Source organism: Staurois parvus, unplaced genomic scaffold (assembly GCF_062004578.1).
Source record: "Staurois parvus isolate SC_StPar_1 unplaced genomic scaffold, SC_StPar_1.0 ptg001133l, whole genome shotgun sequence".
In the NCBI taxonomy this organism is placed as follows: domain Eukaryota; kingdom Metazoa; phylum Chordata; class Amphibia; order Anura; family Ranidae; genus Staurois; species Staurois parvus.
In genome coordinates, this window is record NW_028318929.1 from 4012501 (window position 1) to 4030216 (window position 17716).

At 41.7% G+C, this 17716-nt stretch overlaps 1 protein-coding gene across 3 annotated transcripts in view; it reads right to left on the reverse strand.

Moving 5' to 3' along the window:
* Positions 1-5254: 5254 nt before the first annotated feature.
* The window catches only part of LOC149439365 (N-acetyllactosaminide alpha-1,3-galactosyltransferase-like), a 104728-nt gene continuing 92266 nt past the window's right edge, over positions 5255-17716 (reverse strand). For all 3 annotated transcript variants that reach the window (XM_089659149.1, XM_089659150.1, XM_089659148.1), the window contains 2 exons: positions 14464-14734; positions 5255-10156 (listed from right to left, as the gene is read on the reverse strand). In XM_089659149.1, the coding sequence (XP_089515275.1) occupies positions 9749-10156; positions 14464-14734 (679 nt within the window). In that variant the 3' untranslated portion in view covers positions 5255-9748. The remainder of the gene's footprint in view (positions 10157-14463; positions 14735-17716) is intronic.

A 17716-nucleotide genomic window follows, 5' to 3' on the forward strand; every position in this document is an offset into this window, starting at 1 on the left:
TCTTTTTTTTCCAGTTTTGGATGGAATAGAGAAGGATTAGAACCCCTGGCAGGTTTAAATGCAATTTGGGGACCCATTGGGGAGATTTACATCCATTTTCTATCCTGCAGTAAACAGTTTTACCAGACGGGAAGTAAAGGAAAATCTTCAGCAGGGAATCAGAGAGAAATAAAAAAAATCTGACTTGAGTTCCACTGATACTAAAGAAAAGCATTTTATCTCTGCTGGATAGTTCTCCCCCAATCCCTGGAAAACAGTAAAAACCTGAGAGGTTTTCTACTTCCCCAATCTATCCATAACCAGGAAAAAAACATTTTTGGATCCATACCAGGGGCGGACTGACAACTCATGGGACCCCCGGGCAATAGGGGATCATGGGGCCCCTGTGTCCTTGCCCACAATCAAACCACACCCAAAAAAGCCTATGAAAAGGTACCAGGGGCATCTCATGGGGCCCCCTACTGACCCAGTGCCCGAGTTCCCAAATGGTCAGTCCGCCCCTGATACATACACTTCAAGGCAAAGCTCCAGTCAAAAATCAGATAAAAATGAATAGTGCTTTCAAAGATAAAATAAGAAAAACAGTGTTTGCTGAAATACTCAATTTCAAGAAATTTCCCCCACAGTACTTTTTTCTGCCCCATGATGTCCTCAGTCTTTTGGCCAGCATCATTCAACTGGCTTCCTCTGAGCCCAAGGTATTCTGGACCTGCCCCTGGTTGGTGAAAGGACAGCAAAAGGGGAAGCAGCACAGATATCTCTCAGTGCCTCTGCTCTCTCCTCCTATCAGCATGCTTCTAGAGAGCACATGAACTGATTGGTGCTTTGTCCTGCTTCTGCCTGTCATATTGCAGCTCTGCTGTATAGGGACTGCAAGAGGCTGATATCAGATCAAATGCAGGGACACATACCTCCCAACTTTTTAAGATGAGAACGACTGACACCTATTAGCAAATGTATGTAGGCTTAGGCAGGGCCGTGGATAAGGGGGTACCACCAGTCCTGTAAGAGGCCCAGGCCAGCAGGGGGGCCCAGCAGCTGGGTGAATCGGATATGGGCAGGGAGGGCAATCAGCATGGCAGGGGACAATTGCTGGAACCAATCCCCTGTATGGACCTCTCTGCAGCAGCTGAAAGCTGGTTTCTTCTCCTCTCCCTCCTGCTGGCTCTCAGCTACTGCAGAGAGAGCCATACAGGGGATCGGTACCAGTAATTGCACCCCCCACACTGCACCCATCACCCTCCCTGTGCACCATACGTTTCCCCCCGCTGCCCAGGCCCCCCTGTGTGCCCCCACTCTCACAGTGCTGCCAGCTTCCCTCCTCTCCGTTCCACCGGTAGCTGCAAGCACACAATAGGATCCTTCAGGATGGAGACCAGGGAAGTGTCTGGTAAACATGTCATTTACCAGCTCCTTTCTTTCCTGAGTCAACACGACTGATCTATATCGGTCACCCACTGTGTTCATAACTGAAGCATAGTAAACTTTTTTTTTTTGGAGGGGGGCCCTGTCAGGTTGGCTGTATGGGGCCCCGTGGTTTCTAACAGCAGCCCTGGGCATAGCGCACACCCCCTGCCATGCCCCTTAAAGGAGAATTGTAAAAAAAAGGGGTTGTGGGTTTAACTATTCTTTTTTTTGTATAACTACTATTCCTTTATACTGGCTTTTGAAGTTTTCAAATGCAATTATTTAGAAACTGGATGAAAGGTTTATAACTGTGAAACACTTTTTGAAAGATAAATAGTGCATTTTATATACAACTATATGGATCAGACTGAAATGAGGGACAAATGAGGAGGAAGGAGGGACAGAGGGACTTTGTTCCAATTCAGGGACAGTCCTTTGAAATCCGGGATGGTTGGGAGGTATGCAGGTACATACTGTACATTGCAATGATATATTACTGATTAGAAAACTGCATTTTTTAATGTCTTTGTGGCCTCCTAGAGTTCTGATTTAAAGCGGTGAAACCAAAATTTCCTATTCAAATGTTATTCCAATTTTCCAAAACCTTATCCTATCTGATTTTTGTGTTTATTTGTGCTGATGATGCCTTCCAGCACAGTCTCTCCTGTGTTCTCAGCATCTTTGCCTTGCAGGCATCCACAGAGTGCCTTATGGGGATGATGTCAGGACCTCACTTTGGCATCTGGTTCTAGCAATGGTCTATTTATTTTCTGCCTGTCAGTTTAGGTGGACGCACTACCGATGTCTTGGTAGGTTTGCAGTTGTGCCATACTCTTTTCATTTTCGGATGATGGATTGAACAGTGCTCCATAAGATAGTCGAAGCTTGGGATATAATTGTATAACCTAACCCTGTTTTAAAACATCCCCACAACTTTATCCCTGACCTATCTGGTGTGTTCCTTGGCCTTCATGATGCGGTTTGTTCACTAATGTTCTCTAACAAACCTCTGAGGGCTTCACAGAACAGCTGTATTTATACTGAGATTGAATTACACACAGGTGGACTCGATTTTCTAATTAGGTAACTTCTGAAGGCAATTGGTTCCACTAGATTTTAGTTAGGGGTATCAGAGTAAAGGGGGATGAATGCAAATGCACGCCACACTTTTCAGATATTTATTTGTAAAAATATTTGAAAACCATTTATAATTTTCCTTCCACTTCACAATTATGTGTCACATTGTGTTGGTCTATCACATAAAATCCCAATAAAATACAGTTACGTTTTTGGTTGTAACATGACGAAATGTGGAAAATGTCAAGGGGTATAAAGACTTTTTCAAGGCACTGTATATCTTACAGAATATTTACAATAGTAATAAAACCAGGCGCTAAAAGAAGTACACAGTGAATGAAAAAAGGTGCCTCCATAAGGTCACCACATTACCAGCAGGCATAAAGTGCATAACAGTCAGTAATAACAGGCCGCCCCTGAACCCCATCGTGGTCCAAAAAAAAATTATTTTTTTTTTGTAGTAACAGAAGATAGTCAAAGCTTGGGATATTTTGGTATAACCTAACCCTGCTTTAAACTTCTCCACAACTTTAACCCTGACCTGTCTGATGTGTTCCTTGGCCTTCATGATGCTGTTTGTTCAATAATGTTCTCTAACAAACCTCTGAGGGCTTCACAGAACAGCTGTATTTATACTGAGATTAATTTACACACAGGTGGATTCTATTTATGAATTCAGTGACTTCTGAAAGCAATTGGTTCCACTAGATTTTAGCTGGGGCTTTCTGAGTAAAGGGGGCTGAATACAAATGCACGCCACACTTTTCAGATAATTACAGTGCATCCATGAAGTATTCACAGCGTTTAACTTTTGCCACATGTTGTTATGTTACAGCCTTATTCCAAAATAGATTAAATTAATTTTTTTCCTCAACATTCTACAAACAATACCCCATAATGACAACGTGAAAGAAGTTTGTTTTGAATCTTTGCAATTTGTTAAAAATAAAAAACAAAAAAAACACATGTACATAAGTATTCACAGCCTTTGTCATGACTCTCAAATTTGAGCTCTGGTCCATCCTGTTCCCACTGATCATCCTTTAGATGTTTCCACAACTTGATTGGACTCCACCTGTGGGAAATTCAGTTGATTGGACATGATTAGGAAAGGTATAAACCTGTCTATAGAAGGTCCCACAGTTCTGGGCCATGTCGGAGCATAAACCAAGCCATGAAGTCCAAGGAATTGTACGTAGACCTCAGAGACAGGATTGTATCAAGGCACAGATCTGGGGGAGGGTACAAGGGTATAGAGAAATTTCTGCAGCATTGAAGGTCCCAATGAGTACAGTGGCCTCCATCACCCGTAAATGGAAGAAGTTTGGAACCACCAGGAATCTTCCTAGAGTGGGCCGCCCGGCCAAAATGAGTGATCGAGGGAGAAGGACCTTAGCCGGGGAGGTTACCAAGCACCCGATAGTGACTTTGAAAGAGCTCCAGCATTTCTCTGTGGAGAAATCAGGCCTGTATGGTAGAGTGGCAGACAGAAACCACTCCTCAGTAAAAGGAAAATGGCAGCCCGCCTGGAGTTTGCCAAAAGGCACCTGAGGGACTCTCAGACCATGAGAAACAAAACTCTCTGGTCTGATGAAACAAAGATTGAACTCTTTGGCCTGAATGCCAAGAGTCATGTTGGGAGGATACCAGGCACTGCTCACCACCTGGCCAATACCAGTGAATACCATACAGTGAAGCATGGTGGTGGCAGCATCATGCTATGGGGATGTTTTTCAGTGGCAGGAACTGGGAGATTAGTCAGGATCGATGAAACCTGTTCCAGAGTGCTCTGGACCTTAGACTGGGGCGACGGTTCATCTTTCAACAGGACAACGACCCTAAGCACACAGCCCACATAACAAAGGAGTGGCTATGGGCCAACTCTGTGAATGTCCTGGATTGGCCCAGCCAGAGCCCAGACTTGAACCCGATTGAACATCTCTGGAGAGATCTGAAAATGGCTGTGCACCGACGCTCCCCATCCAACCTGATGAAGCTTGAGAGCAGGGGCGGACTGACAACTCATGGGGCCCCCGGGCAATAGGGGATAATGGGGCCCCTGTGTCCTTGCCCACACTCAAAAAAGCCTATAAAAAAGGTACCAGGTGCATTTCATGGGGCCCCCTACTGACTCCGGGCCCTCGGGCGCTGCCCGAGTTTCCAAATGGTCAGTCCGCCCCTGCTTGAGAGGTACTTCAAAGAAGAATGGGAGAAATTGCCCAAAAATAGGTGTGCCAAGCTTGTAGCATCATACTCAAAAGGAATTGAGGCTGTAATTGGTGCTAAAGGTGCTTCAACAAAGTATTGCACAAAGGCTGTGAATACTTATGTACATGTATTTTTTTTCCCGGTTTTTTATTTTGAATAAATTGCAAAGATTTAAAAATGAACCTCTTTCACGTTGTCATTATGGGGTATTGTTTGTAGAATGTTGAGGAAAAAAATAAATTTAATCCATTTTGGAATAAGGCTGTAAGATAACAAAATGTGGAAAAAGTTAAGCGCTGTGAATACTTTCTGGATGTACTGTACTTGTAAAAAATGTTGAAAACCATTTATCATTTTCCTTCTACTTCACAATTATGTGCCACTTTGTGTTGGTCTATCACATAAAATCCCAACAAAATGCATTTACATTTTTGGTTGTAACATGACAAAATGTGGAAAATTTCAAAGGGTATGAAGACTTTTTCAAGGCATTGTATATATATATATATATATATACACACACACACACACACACACACACACACACACACACACATATAAATGTGTATTACATAAATTTTATATAAAAATAACCAATATAGTTTGTTCTGAAAGTCTGTACTGTAATATAAATCCTATCAATCAGTCCATTGAAAAAAGTTCTGAAAGCCAAATGTTACAACCATTCACTAACCCCATAAACCATATAAAAATGTAAAATAAATAACCGTATCTAAATGATAAAAAAAAAATAGTATAAATGTACAGTATATAGATAAAACAAATGCCACACCATAGCAATTTCTAAGACTATAACTACATTATCAAAACATTTTCCTAAAAACCAAGAATCTCTAAACTCTAAGTCTAAATTATGGAAATAAAATTAAGCATTCTCTTGTATCACACGCCTGCCTTCTGTGCCGCCTGAATATTGGCAAAGCTCATAATCCCAGATACTTAAAGTGTCACTAAACCCACATCATAAAAAACTATCAGTGAGTGAGTATGAACAGCATGTAATACAACATTTACGATGTGATTAATTTTCCGAATTCTGCAAAATACCTGGTTGATCCTGCTGTTCTATATCTTCCCCTTTTGATCATGTCCCCAATGTAGTTGGGGATTTTGCAGAGCAGTGTTGGCAGCTCTGCACATGCTCACTTTGTGAGTTTCTATGCATTTCCTCCCTGAGTAGCCCATGTGACTATAGAATCACACATGTGGGCGTATAAATAGTGGTAAATGACAGCCCACTCCCTCCCTCCTCCTCCATGTCCACTAACCAGCTAAACAGAATAGGGCCGGGATATTACATCTTGATTGATGGAGGCTGCACCTCACACTTATTCTAAGACACAGGCTGGAGGGGCGTAACACAGCCTGTGACTGGCAGAAATCCACCCACACCATGTTATTAACAAAAAATAAAGATTTTATTTCAAATATATATCTGTATAATTTAAAACAAAAAAAAGTTTATTGATATTATTTTATTTTTACTCTGTATTCCACAGGCTGTTTTTTTATTTTGAACATGTGACCAGCAACAGAGGACTAGACGTTCCTCCTGCTTATGTTTCCCTACAGACAGGCTGGGAAAGATCTGGGTCCTGTGACAGATGTATATCGATTAGGAAAATGGTACTTAGATATTCTTTTTTATTAAAATAATTACAGAGCCATCATCTCCATACAGAAAGAGAAGGGATAATGTAAATTAAACAGAGTGTGTGTTGAGTATCACTTTAAGTACTGTGTAGGTATAGGCCATCCCAAAGCTTACAAACACATCAAATTAAAGAGACACTGAATGGGAAAAGTGGCAGTGTCTGTGTAATGGGCCCGCTGACCCACTGATATCTTGCCAGTTAACCACTGCTTCCCTTTCCATTGCTTTGGCTGATGAAAACAATCAGTACTTCCATGGGGGAGCATGTGACCTCTGATTGTGTTCAGATCTTGCAACCAATTGTCACCACTCCAACACCAGCCAACATGGGAAACCTGGGGTAACCTGCATGAAAAACGCAGGTACACTACACTGTGGCCAAACCGCAGCGGGGCAGTGTGAAAGCATCCTAAGGGTTAATTACTTCTAAAGGTACTGATACTGCAACTTTCCTCAAAAGAACATTAAAAGTGCACAAGATGGTTATAATGAACGCAGGGCCTCGCATTCAAGAATCAGTCTGAAAAAGTGAAAAAGATATTGTGGAACCAAGGACTCATGTACACGGGGCGTTTGGAAAACTCTTCTGAACGATGGAAACTGACTGCTGGAAAACATAGGTTAAAATAGTCAGTTTAGCTGCGTTTGCATACGGCGTTTATGCGCGTTTGCGTTTAGAAGCGGTTTTAAAAGATAACCTCAGGAGACCTTCCAAAATGCCCAGAATGTACTGAAAATAGTAAAAAATTAACTATTTCAGACATTTTGAGAAGAATAGAGAGAGCAGAAGCAGAGAGAGCAGTATGTGTTGAGATGACCTGTCTTTTCTGGTTGTATTCTCTATGGATCCCATCATGAGCATAATGCGGCACGTTCTACCATTTTTTCCTTCATGCGAAACCTGGAACTGACTGCGCTGGTGTACCGGGTCCATTTGAATACATGGAAAATGCTTTGCAAGCATTTCAGATGATTAAAAAAGGTTCTGGACAGCATCTGGACATGGAACAGTTAAAAAATGCTTCTAAATGCAAACACTTATAAACGCGGCTAACCACGTTTACAAGCGTTTGGCATTTGAAACGTCCGTAAAATCTTCTCCTGAGAGCAAGTTTGGTGCATTAAAAAAAAAAAAGATGACTGTAAACTCAACTGCCTGTAAACGACGATGTGTACATGGACACATAGGAAAACATTAGGGAGAGTTCAGGGGCTGCTGAAAAAAATGCTGAACAGCTCCTGAACGTCAGTTGATCAGCTTCAGTGTACATGAGCCCTATCTGCTTTTTTCAGAAGAGAAAAAAGAAGGAATCTGCTACAAATTTTGGTAAAATTAGATTACCCAGAGGGGATTGTTTTTTTTCTTCTTAATAAACCCCTTTAAAACCCCTTAATCCCTTTTACTCTTTAAATCAGTATCTTTTTTGGATCTTTAAATTTGATCTTGATGCGAATATGAATTACTCCCTTATCATCAGCTCTGCATTTCCCAATACACTATCACATTTTTTTTAATGCAAAACAGTTTAAGCACCTCCATTTAACCCGAGAGAAGGACAGAACAGCAAGTCCACGAGGAGTGCTACAATGAGCTGACCAGGAACATAATGATAGGAGTGGAGCAGAAGGATGAGCTCATCAATCATCTGCTGTCCCTTCACTACCTAATCAGCAGGGTAAGGGAGGGGAGATGACTACACTGTATTTCTAACTGTAAGTTAAATTTAGAGTTTTAAAACGGAATTAAACTTAAAAAAAAGGGGAAAAAAAGCGCCGACAGGCAGGATTTTTATGATAGATGAAACCGTATTGTCCTCTTCTGTCATAAATCTTTCTCCCTGCCTGTCAGCATGTATGTGTACACTGAGCCATACAGCTCTGTACTGCGATGATGTGACTCCAGTCCAAATCATCGGTGCCCAGCCAAACATGTGGCCATAGAGTCAGAACCTGGAAAGTAGACCAGGAGAAGATAGCAGTGCCCATGACTGCCCGGAGCATTAAAGGCACCGGAAGGGATCACTAGCCAGGTAAGTCTGCCATAATATGCCATTATGCTGTGCATACTAACATATTATTGCTATAAGCTACTGGGGCCCAATTTCAAAAATGTTTTTGCAGTGGTTTATTATTTAGTCTAAAGTTGTTGTAGACATAAATATGAACAAAGAGTATCCCTCTATAGTGTGTAATTGCCTCAATCCAGAGCACTAAGTGCCATTTCTGTCTGCTGCCTCATTTCTCAGCTATCAGTATGAATCACTTCTGACAAGTTTTCTTGACACCAAGAGAAAAAAGGTGACAGGAAAGGGTAAAGCCTGTGATCGACAGCCTCATCTCTTTTCCTGTGTGCTGTGCTGTGTGAATGGGGGGCGTGTCCCTTCCCTCCAATCTGCTCTCAAAGCTCTCCTCACTGAGCTATGCAGTGTGTAATTTCATCTCTCCGTTTTTCTTAACTCCCAGACAAGCTGTATAAATTCTGCACTTTAACTGCAGTATTTTCTTCTCTACGTCCATTCAAACAGATACAACTTATGTAGGAGGATCGGTTTGATCTCTGTGTGTCACCTGAAGCCAGTCACCATCACTACAACCACTTTAAGCTATTATTGATGGAAATTTTCAGGGTGCCTTAGATGCCTTCTTCAGGCTTAATACAATTCAGTAAATCCTACAATTGTATAAGGCCTGAAGAAGGGATCTAAAGCATGCCAAATGCTTGCATCTCTAATAAGTGAGCCAATACTAAAGGGAGAAACCTAAACTCCAAAATGTCAATGTTTCTGCATTAATTGAAGGCTGACCTGGTAAATACTCAGCTACTTCTGTTACACAAAATGGTGTGATTTTCGTGGCTGTGCAGGGGGGCTGTGTAAATCATAGGATTGGATGGACAGAAATGCAAGTCCTTTGGCAGGTAAAACAGCTCCCATATACAGTACGTATTCCAGCTGTTTATTTCACTGTCTGGAGTTCAGCTTTAAAACACTACATTTGTGAAATCCCTTTAGGCAGTGCAAAGAGCAAAAATGTCCTTTAAACTATTAAAGAATTGCCTATCAGCAGTTTAGAGCAACCCCATTGAAAAGACAAATCCAGTTGGTTATTAGTTATTAGATTTTGGGGCAAGTCATTTGTGCCAGTTTGATGATCATTTTGTTGCTAAAATTCAACCAGCCCCTAAAAATACACTGGCCTGCAAAAACCTATACCTTTATGATAGGAAAAGTGTTGGTGTTGCCTACCAGCAACCAATCAAAATACATCAGGCTTAAAGTTGAACTCCAGCCAAAACCTTCTCTAGTTTTTGATCCAAACCCACAGCTTCCTTGTGTCTGTACAACCTTGTCACTTAGTTGTCATGACTCATCTTCATCTGAGTTATACCCTTAATTGTGAATATTTTTTCTTTGCCCAGACCAGTTTATGATACTTCAACCACAATCTGTTGTCCCAACAATACTCTGGTGACAGTATCTTCTCTGGTAGCCTTTCCAAGGCAAAATATCTGTTGAGATGACTTTCGTCATGCCATATTGCTTCCACTTTCTGCTTCTTATCCCTTAGGATGCCATTCAGACAGCTGGAGGTAAGGTTAAAGAGACTCAATGGCGTGCCGCCAAACACGGAAGCATGGTAGTAAAATTGGCCCTGTCCTGGAGGTATGTACGCTGCAGATCGAGGGTCGGTTTCATAGGTGAAGTCTTCTCTGTTGGCCAGATAATAGCCAGAGTGTATCTGTGCCACCAGCTCACCAAGTACCTCAGGGCCATAATTGGAAGTGAATATCTGCAAATATAGAAATTAAAGCTGTGATTGTGATTGATTCTGACCATGTGTCTGAAATGACGGTTTGCATATATGGAAGGTAACCGATCATGTTAAAACTTTCAGTTGTCATTCACTTTCCAGTGCAGGTTTAAATGTGATTGGTTGTTGAACTAAAAAAAATTAATAAACAAAAACAGTTCTCATTTCACTTTGAAAGACTACGTTGCTGGATTTCCTATTATTAAAACTGGACTAAACCCATCAATTTAACGGTTTCGAAAAGCAGTTACATACTGGCATGTCAGGAATACTACCTGTCACATTCTCAAGCAAACTGTCAAACCATCAAATGGATGGGGCCACAACTGATGACCTATGCACCACCATGGCAGTTGCAGGTCAAACAGAGGCTAAGAAGGCAGCTTCCTTGGCTGAAAATAATAGGAAGGTTTAGTTTCACCTTAAAGTCTACCTACAGGGGAAAAAAACAAAAACCATTACAAAAACCATTACCCTTGTGGTGGGATCCCCTTTTTCTTGGCCATTTTGGCTGATGATGAAAGAGGTGATTTACTTACCTTACTCCTTGCACCCGTAGAATTCCTCCTCTTTTTGGAACCAGTCTTCCTAAGCCTCTTCCCATTGCTGTCCATCAACAGCTCACTTACCCACTTACATTTCAGAGCATTGGATAGTGGAGGAGAGTGCTGGCTCTCCGGAGACCAATGAGTAGGGTACGTTTTTGACCTTATTCATCATCATTATCCTAGACCAAGGTTTCTCAGCCAGGGTTCTTCCAGAGGTTGCCATGGGTTCCTTACTCAATGAGCAGTTTCTGCCTCTCAGATAACTTCCCAATGACACCACCGATCTATAAGGGGGTAATTCTTCCCAATGACAAGCGTAAGGAGCTTTCTTCCCACTGACCATCACACTACTGTATCATGAGTTGTAGATTTAATAATATTTATCAGGGGTTCCCTGAAACAGGAAAGTTATTTTAGGGGTTCCTCCATGTTGAAGTGGTTGAGTAGGCTATCCTAGACAAAGTTAAATTCCACTTTTGCATCCAAAAATGTAATGTTACCCTTCCCACTCTTCTGAACCCGCTAAACCTATTAAGCTCACTGCCACCCATGTCTTTCGATTTAAAGATCCATACACTTCTCACTTTGTACAGTGCACCAGGGACCGGTGGTGTGGGAAGGGTGTTGGTGGGTAACATTTTCATTTTTGAATATAAAAGTGGAATTACACTTTAACCCTTGAAGTGGGGAGGGGAACCGTGCTGCAAGGGTAAACATTTTCCATCTTCGGATGTCAGCTTTAAAGCCCATCTCTAGCTCTTAACCACTTCCAGTCCGGACACTTTTACCCCCTTCCGGTCCAGGCCAATTTTCAGCTTTCAGCGCTATCACTCTTTGAATGACAATTGCGCGGTCATGCAACACTGTACCCATATGAATTTGTTAGCATTTTTTTGAGAGAGATAAAGCTTTATTATGGTGGTATTTATTCACCACTGGGATTTTTAATTTTTTTTGCTATGTAATTGAAAAAGTCCCAAAATTTTGAAAAAAAGTGTTTTTCTAAAATTTTGCATATAAATAATATTTCATCTTAAATCTTAGCAAAAATATGATCCATTATCTTTTTAGTAAAAAAAAAATATATATATATAACCCAAATTAGTTTATAACCAAAAATTATAATTTTTAAACTTTTTTTTACATTTTTAATTTTTTTTTTATATATTATTTTTTTTTACATACTGTCACCCTAGCAGTACAGTATCACCATGGTGACACTGTACTACTTGTGGGGGGTGATGAAGATTTTTTTTTTTAACTCTGATTACACTGACCCATAAAGGCTGTAAAAACAATAATTTCTCCTTCTCTCTGGCTGCATTCTTGCAGCCATGGAGAACTACTGTGAGAGCTGTGATTGGTCACAGCTTGTCACATGGTACAAGGCTGTTGTGAATAGCCTTGTATCATGTGACCTCTGTGATCATTCACAGATTTCACACGTAGTAAGCAATGATGTCAGAAGTGACATCTTGCTTACTACTCTGCATGTGATCACTGATTGGCCAATCAGTGATCACATGATCGGGACCTCGCACAGAGGTCCCGTCCGACGATTGGTGTTCCACTGTGTCCGGAGGACACAGCGGGCACCGGATTGCAGTGCTGCGCGCTCCCAAGGAGCGTGCACAAGCAAGGGGCGGGGAGGCCGTTTATAAACGAACACCCGACCCTGCAGTGCCACCGTCCGGCCGTTTATATACAACGGCCAGACGGGAGGTGGTTAAAAAGTGCTTTACTGCATCTTTTTGTCTTTACATTGAACTTGATTTTCTGTAAAGCTAATCCTGTCTTGATAGTGATACTAAGGATATGAATTAAATTTTGAAATTACTTTTCCAGCAAGATTTTGTGTATGGATATGCAGAAATAGCAACGGATACTGTATTTATTACTACTCTGCATTTAGCAAGATATAGTTTGGATAGGGAATGTTGAAGGAAAGTTGTGTAAAAGCATATATATGCGAACAAAGTGGATACAAAATTGAGCATTATCCGGAAAATGTAATTTATTTGTGCGTATTACTTTGGTATATTATATATACCCTGAACTTTCCACTTCTTAATAAGTGGTTGAACAGTACTGACTGGCATATTCAAGGCTTTGGATATCTTTTCTGCTCCCCATGGCTCAGTATCTAGCCTGCTCAGTGCATCAACATGAGAACTAACAAACTCATTGACTATTCAGACACAGCCACTAATTGCAATTTAAAAAGCTACAGATGTGAGAAATCAAGCTTTAATTGCCATTTTAACCCATTTGTATCACCTTGTGTGTCTGTACCAAGGCCAAATATTCCAGGGTAAGTAAACTTTTGATCATGGCCATTTGGGAGATTTCTGTTATCATTATGATTTACAAAGGAGACAAACAACTATGTGATAATAAATAGCTTCATATGATCACTATCCTTAAATAAAACACACTTTTTTGGCTTGATCAGTCATATTTTCAATATAAATGCCAAACATTTCACGATTTCTACCAGGGTATGCAAAATTTTGAGCACAACCGTAGTTAAAGTGATATTAAAGGCTTATTTATTTATTTAAAATAACAAATACATCGTATTTACCTGCTCTCTGCAGTGGTAGAGCAGCCCAGATCTTCCTCTTCTCAGGTTCCTTGCCAGCGCTCCTTGCCCCTCCCTCCTGTCAGGTGCCCCTACAGCAAGCAGCTTGCAATGGGGACACCTGCTGCTCTGTGTGTCCATTCACACCCTGCCCCTTCTCTTTTCTCATTGGCTCATTGGTTGTGGTTGACAGCAGCAGGAGCCAGTGGGAGCTGGGATAGCCGAGACTCCAGTACACATCGCTGGATCAAGAGGGGGCTTAGGTGAGAAGGGGGGGGCTTGGGGGCTGCTGCACAGAGAAGGTTTTTTTATGCACAAAGGTAAAAAACCTTGAGCCTTTACAACCACTTTAAAGTATATCTACAGCCTAGACCTTTTCTTTTCATTTTTGGATAGGGTAGGAAATGGTTTAAATCCTAGTCAGGTTTTTTTTTTCTACAATTTTGGGAATTTTCTTTCACTTCCTGTCCTGTAAAGGCAACAAGAATTAAAAGGAAATCTATCCAAAATGATATGCCTGACAGCTGTCATGGAACGGGAGTCTAAATTGGAAGATTTCTGCTCTATTCCTATTCTAGCAACAATTCAAAATTTGGGATTTTCCCATAATTGTCTATCCCAGAGACATTGGTCAACAAAATAAATAAATGGGAAAATCTACCAAGCATTGACACAGACAACAGTAAGTACGTGACAGAGGTTGTAACCCCACATGAAAATATCTCCAAATAGCCTGACCACTCCTCCAGACCCTGCTGCACATAGCAGCCACAATGTCCTGTGCTGCCAGAGTAGCCATCTGCACACCATACATTGCAATACTCAGCACTGGAGGGAGTATTCATCATAATGTTCGCAATGGAAAGTGCTCATGACTGCACTGACAAATAGGAAGCACTTCTTTCTTCTGGAACACCTTACCAAAGAAGAAACTTGAGATTGCACAGATACAACATATAATTATAGGGCGTTTTATTCAAAACTGCAATTCATGGGAGCAATGCTTTCTATGTAGTAGGGCTTTGGAAGTAACAAGAAAGACTAGCAAGCTGAAAAGAGCATGTCATGTCAAGCTAATTGCAATATTATGTAAGCATCCTTGTAGGTTGTGGCATCCTCAGGCCAATGTGGTATAAATTATACTGGATCTTACCTACCTGATCAACATCCATACAGAAGAGGTAGTCAACTTCATCTATGGCCTGAGGCAAGACAAGATCAAGCAAGTCCTTCATGCGTAGCATAGAGATATCTTGCCAGCGACTTCTTTTCGGAATCTGGAAGATGACCTTGGACACTCCGGGACGCAGTTTAATATCGGGCACATGATCTGGACAATCGGTGAGGATGTAAAACACACAGGAAAGGTCTGGCATAAAGTAAAGATTGGCAGAGACAAGGAAGTCAGTGAGATAACTTTCCAGATATCTGAGAAGAAAGAAGAGAAGACATAGACCTTGCATTAGAATACCAGTAAAACATAATTAAAGGTAGATTATAAGTGTTTTGGGTGAATTTTTGTTTTATTCATTTTTTTCAACCCCCCTAGTGACTGAAAGGAAAACAAATGTTAATGCCTGAACACAATTTTGCAACTTTGACATGTGTTAGTAAAAATGTACATATCAGTGTAACTACTCCTGTTTATGATAGTTTATGGCACACCACATCATGGTTTATTGTAGCATCTATAACATATTCTGATTGATGTTTTATGGAAACCGCCTGAAATATTCAGTGTCATCACTATAGTTAACCACTTGCCACTCGGCCTATGGTCAAATGATGGCCGGGCGAACACTTCATTCCTCCGGGAGGGCATCCTATGACATCCTTCCCGGATCGCCCTTTGCTCATGCCCGCAGGGCCGCGCTGTGGAGGGATCTGTCACCAGCCAGGTACCGCGGACACGGCCGATGACAGATCTGTGTACCGGGCTTGTTGCCAGTACCATGTGACCTGCTGTGACCAATTACAGCAAGTCACATGACAGTTGTATACAATGGATGGCTTCCTTTCATGCCATCTATTGTATACAAGTGTGTCTAGCTGTGAATGGTCACAGTGATCACATGCACAGGCTGGGCCAATCACAGCCGATCTGTGTCATGTGATTAGCCGTGGCCAATCACAGCTAATCACAACAAAAAAAACCTGAATGAATCTATTTCATTCAGTTAAATGCTTGCTTATATCAAAGAAATAATTCGCTATAAGCAATCAAATTGAGTAAAAAAAAAATAAAAATACTGATCACTTCCCCAAAGTAGTATAATGTTACTATGGTAACATTATACTACTTTGGTCATAGTGCAATATGAAAAAAAAAAAAAATCTTAAAAAAGAGAAAAAATGTAATACAAAATAAAAAAAATTTAAGAATTTTAAAAAGTTATCTTTTTTTTTTGTACTGTCGCTAGTCAGTGTCCCTGATCACCACCACACCAGTTATATGATGACGCTGTACTGCACTGGTAAGAGTATGTAAAAAACAAATTGTGAAAATAAGTTTTTTAATTTCTTCATTTTCCAAAAAATTATGACAAAAAAATTACAACTTTCAAAAAATTCACCATACCTCTTATGCAATACGTCGGAATGTCTACTTTGCAAAAACGGGTTATTTGGGGAGATATCTGTACTGTTCTGACATTTTTGGGCCTCAAGAAATTAGATTGGCTGTCAGTACTTCAGGATTGATCAATATTCAGATATATCCCATAGTTTGTGAACTCTATAACTTTCCTACAGATTAAATAATAAATACTGATTTGGGTTATTTTTGCCACAGAAATGTAGCAGAATACATCTTGGTCTAAATTTATGAAGAACAATTATATATTTGCAAACTTTTATAACCGGTGATTGACAGCCGCGGCCATGAATGGCAGCACGGGTAGGGCGTACGCGTGGCTCGCACGTGCCCCCTACCTGGAAAGGCTAAATCACGTGTATATACGTGATTATGCGCACCCGTACTGCCCTGAAGCAGTATTACTGCTATAGGGCGGTCAGGAAGCGGTTAAATAGATTTTTTTTCTGCTGTAGATAAAGTGTAAACCCTTCCATATACCCAGTGAAGTGACTGGCCTCGGGTGATACACAGAGATTAAACAAATCCTACATAAGTTTATGTGCAGTCTTCCCTTCTCTACATCTATTCAAAGTACAGAGTTTATATAGGATCTCTTAGCTCTGAAAAACAGGGGGCGGAGAGCTGAATTTGCACTCTGCAGAGCTCAGTGAGGAGAGATCTGAGAGCTGATTGGAGGGAAGAGACACGCTCCCCTCCACACAGCACACAGGAACAGAGCTGAGGCTGTCAATCTGCTGGAGCTCCCTCCCGCCACTATTTTTCTCTAGGTATCAACAAAACTTGTCAGAAGTGACTCATGCTGATAGCAGAGGAATGAAGAAGCAGACAGAAATGACACTTAGTGCTCTTAATTGAGGCAAGTACACACTATAGAGCAGTGATGGCGAACTTTTTAGAGACCGAGTGCCCAAAACCCACTTATTTATCGCAAAGTGCTAACAGTGCAATTAAACCTGAATACTGAGGTTTTAGTTTAGAAAAAAAACTACCCATACATTAACATCTTTTATCTTAAAAGGAAAACACAATAACAGAGCTCCCACTGATCACCAGCACAAGGAAGCAAAGTGCCACTGACCACCAGCACAAGGGGGCAAAGTTCCGCTAACCACCAGCACAAGGAAGCAAAGTTCCGCTGATCACCAGCACAAGGAGGCAAAGTTCCGCTGAGCACCAGCACAAGGGGGCAAAGTTCCACTGACCACCAGCACAAGGGAGCAAAGTTCCACTGACCACCAGCACAAGGGGGCAAAGTTCCACTGACCACCAGCACAAGGGGGCAAAGTTCCACTGACCACCAGCACAAGGGGGCAAAGTTCCACTGACCACCAGCACAAGGGGGCAAAGTTCTACTGACCACCAGCACAAGGGGGCAAAGTTCCACTGACCACCAGCACAAGGGGCAAAGTTCCACTGACCACCAGCACAAGGGGGCAAAGTTCCACTGACCACCAGCACAAGGGGCAAAGTTCCACTGACCACCAGCACAAGGGGGCAAAGTTCCGCTGACCACCAGCACAAGGGGGCAAAGTTCCACTGACCACCAGCACAAGGGGGCAAAGTTCCACTGACCACCAGCACAAGGGGGCAAAGTTCCACTGACCACCAGCACAAGGGGGCAAAGTCTTGCTGACCACCAGCACAAGGGGGCAAAGTTCCACTGACCACCAGCACAAGGGGGCAAAGTTCCACTGACCACCAGCACAAGGGGGCAAAGTCTTGCTGATCACCAGCACGAGGGGCAAAGTTCCACTGACCACCAGCACAAGGGGGCAAAGTTCTACTGACCACCAGCATAAGGGGGCAAAGTTCCA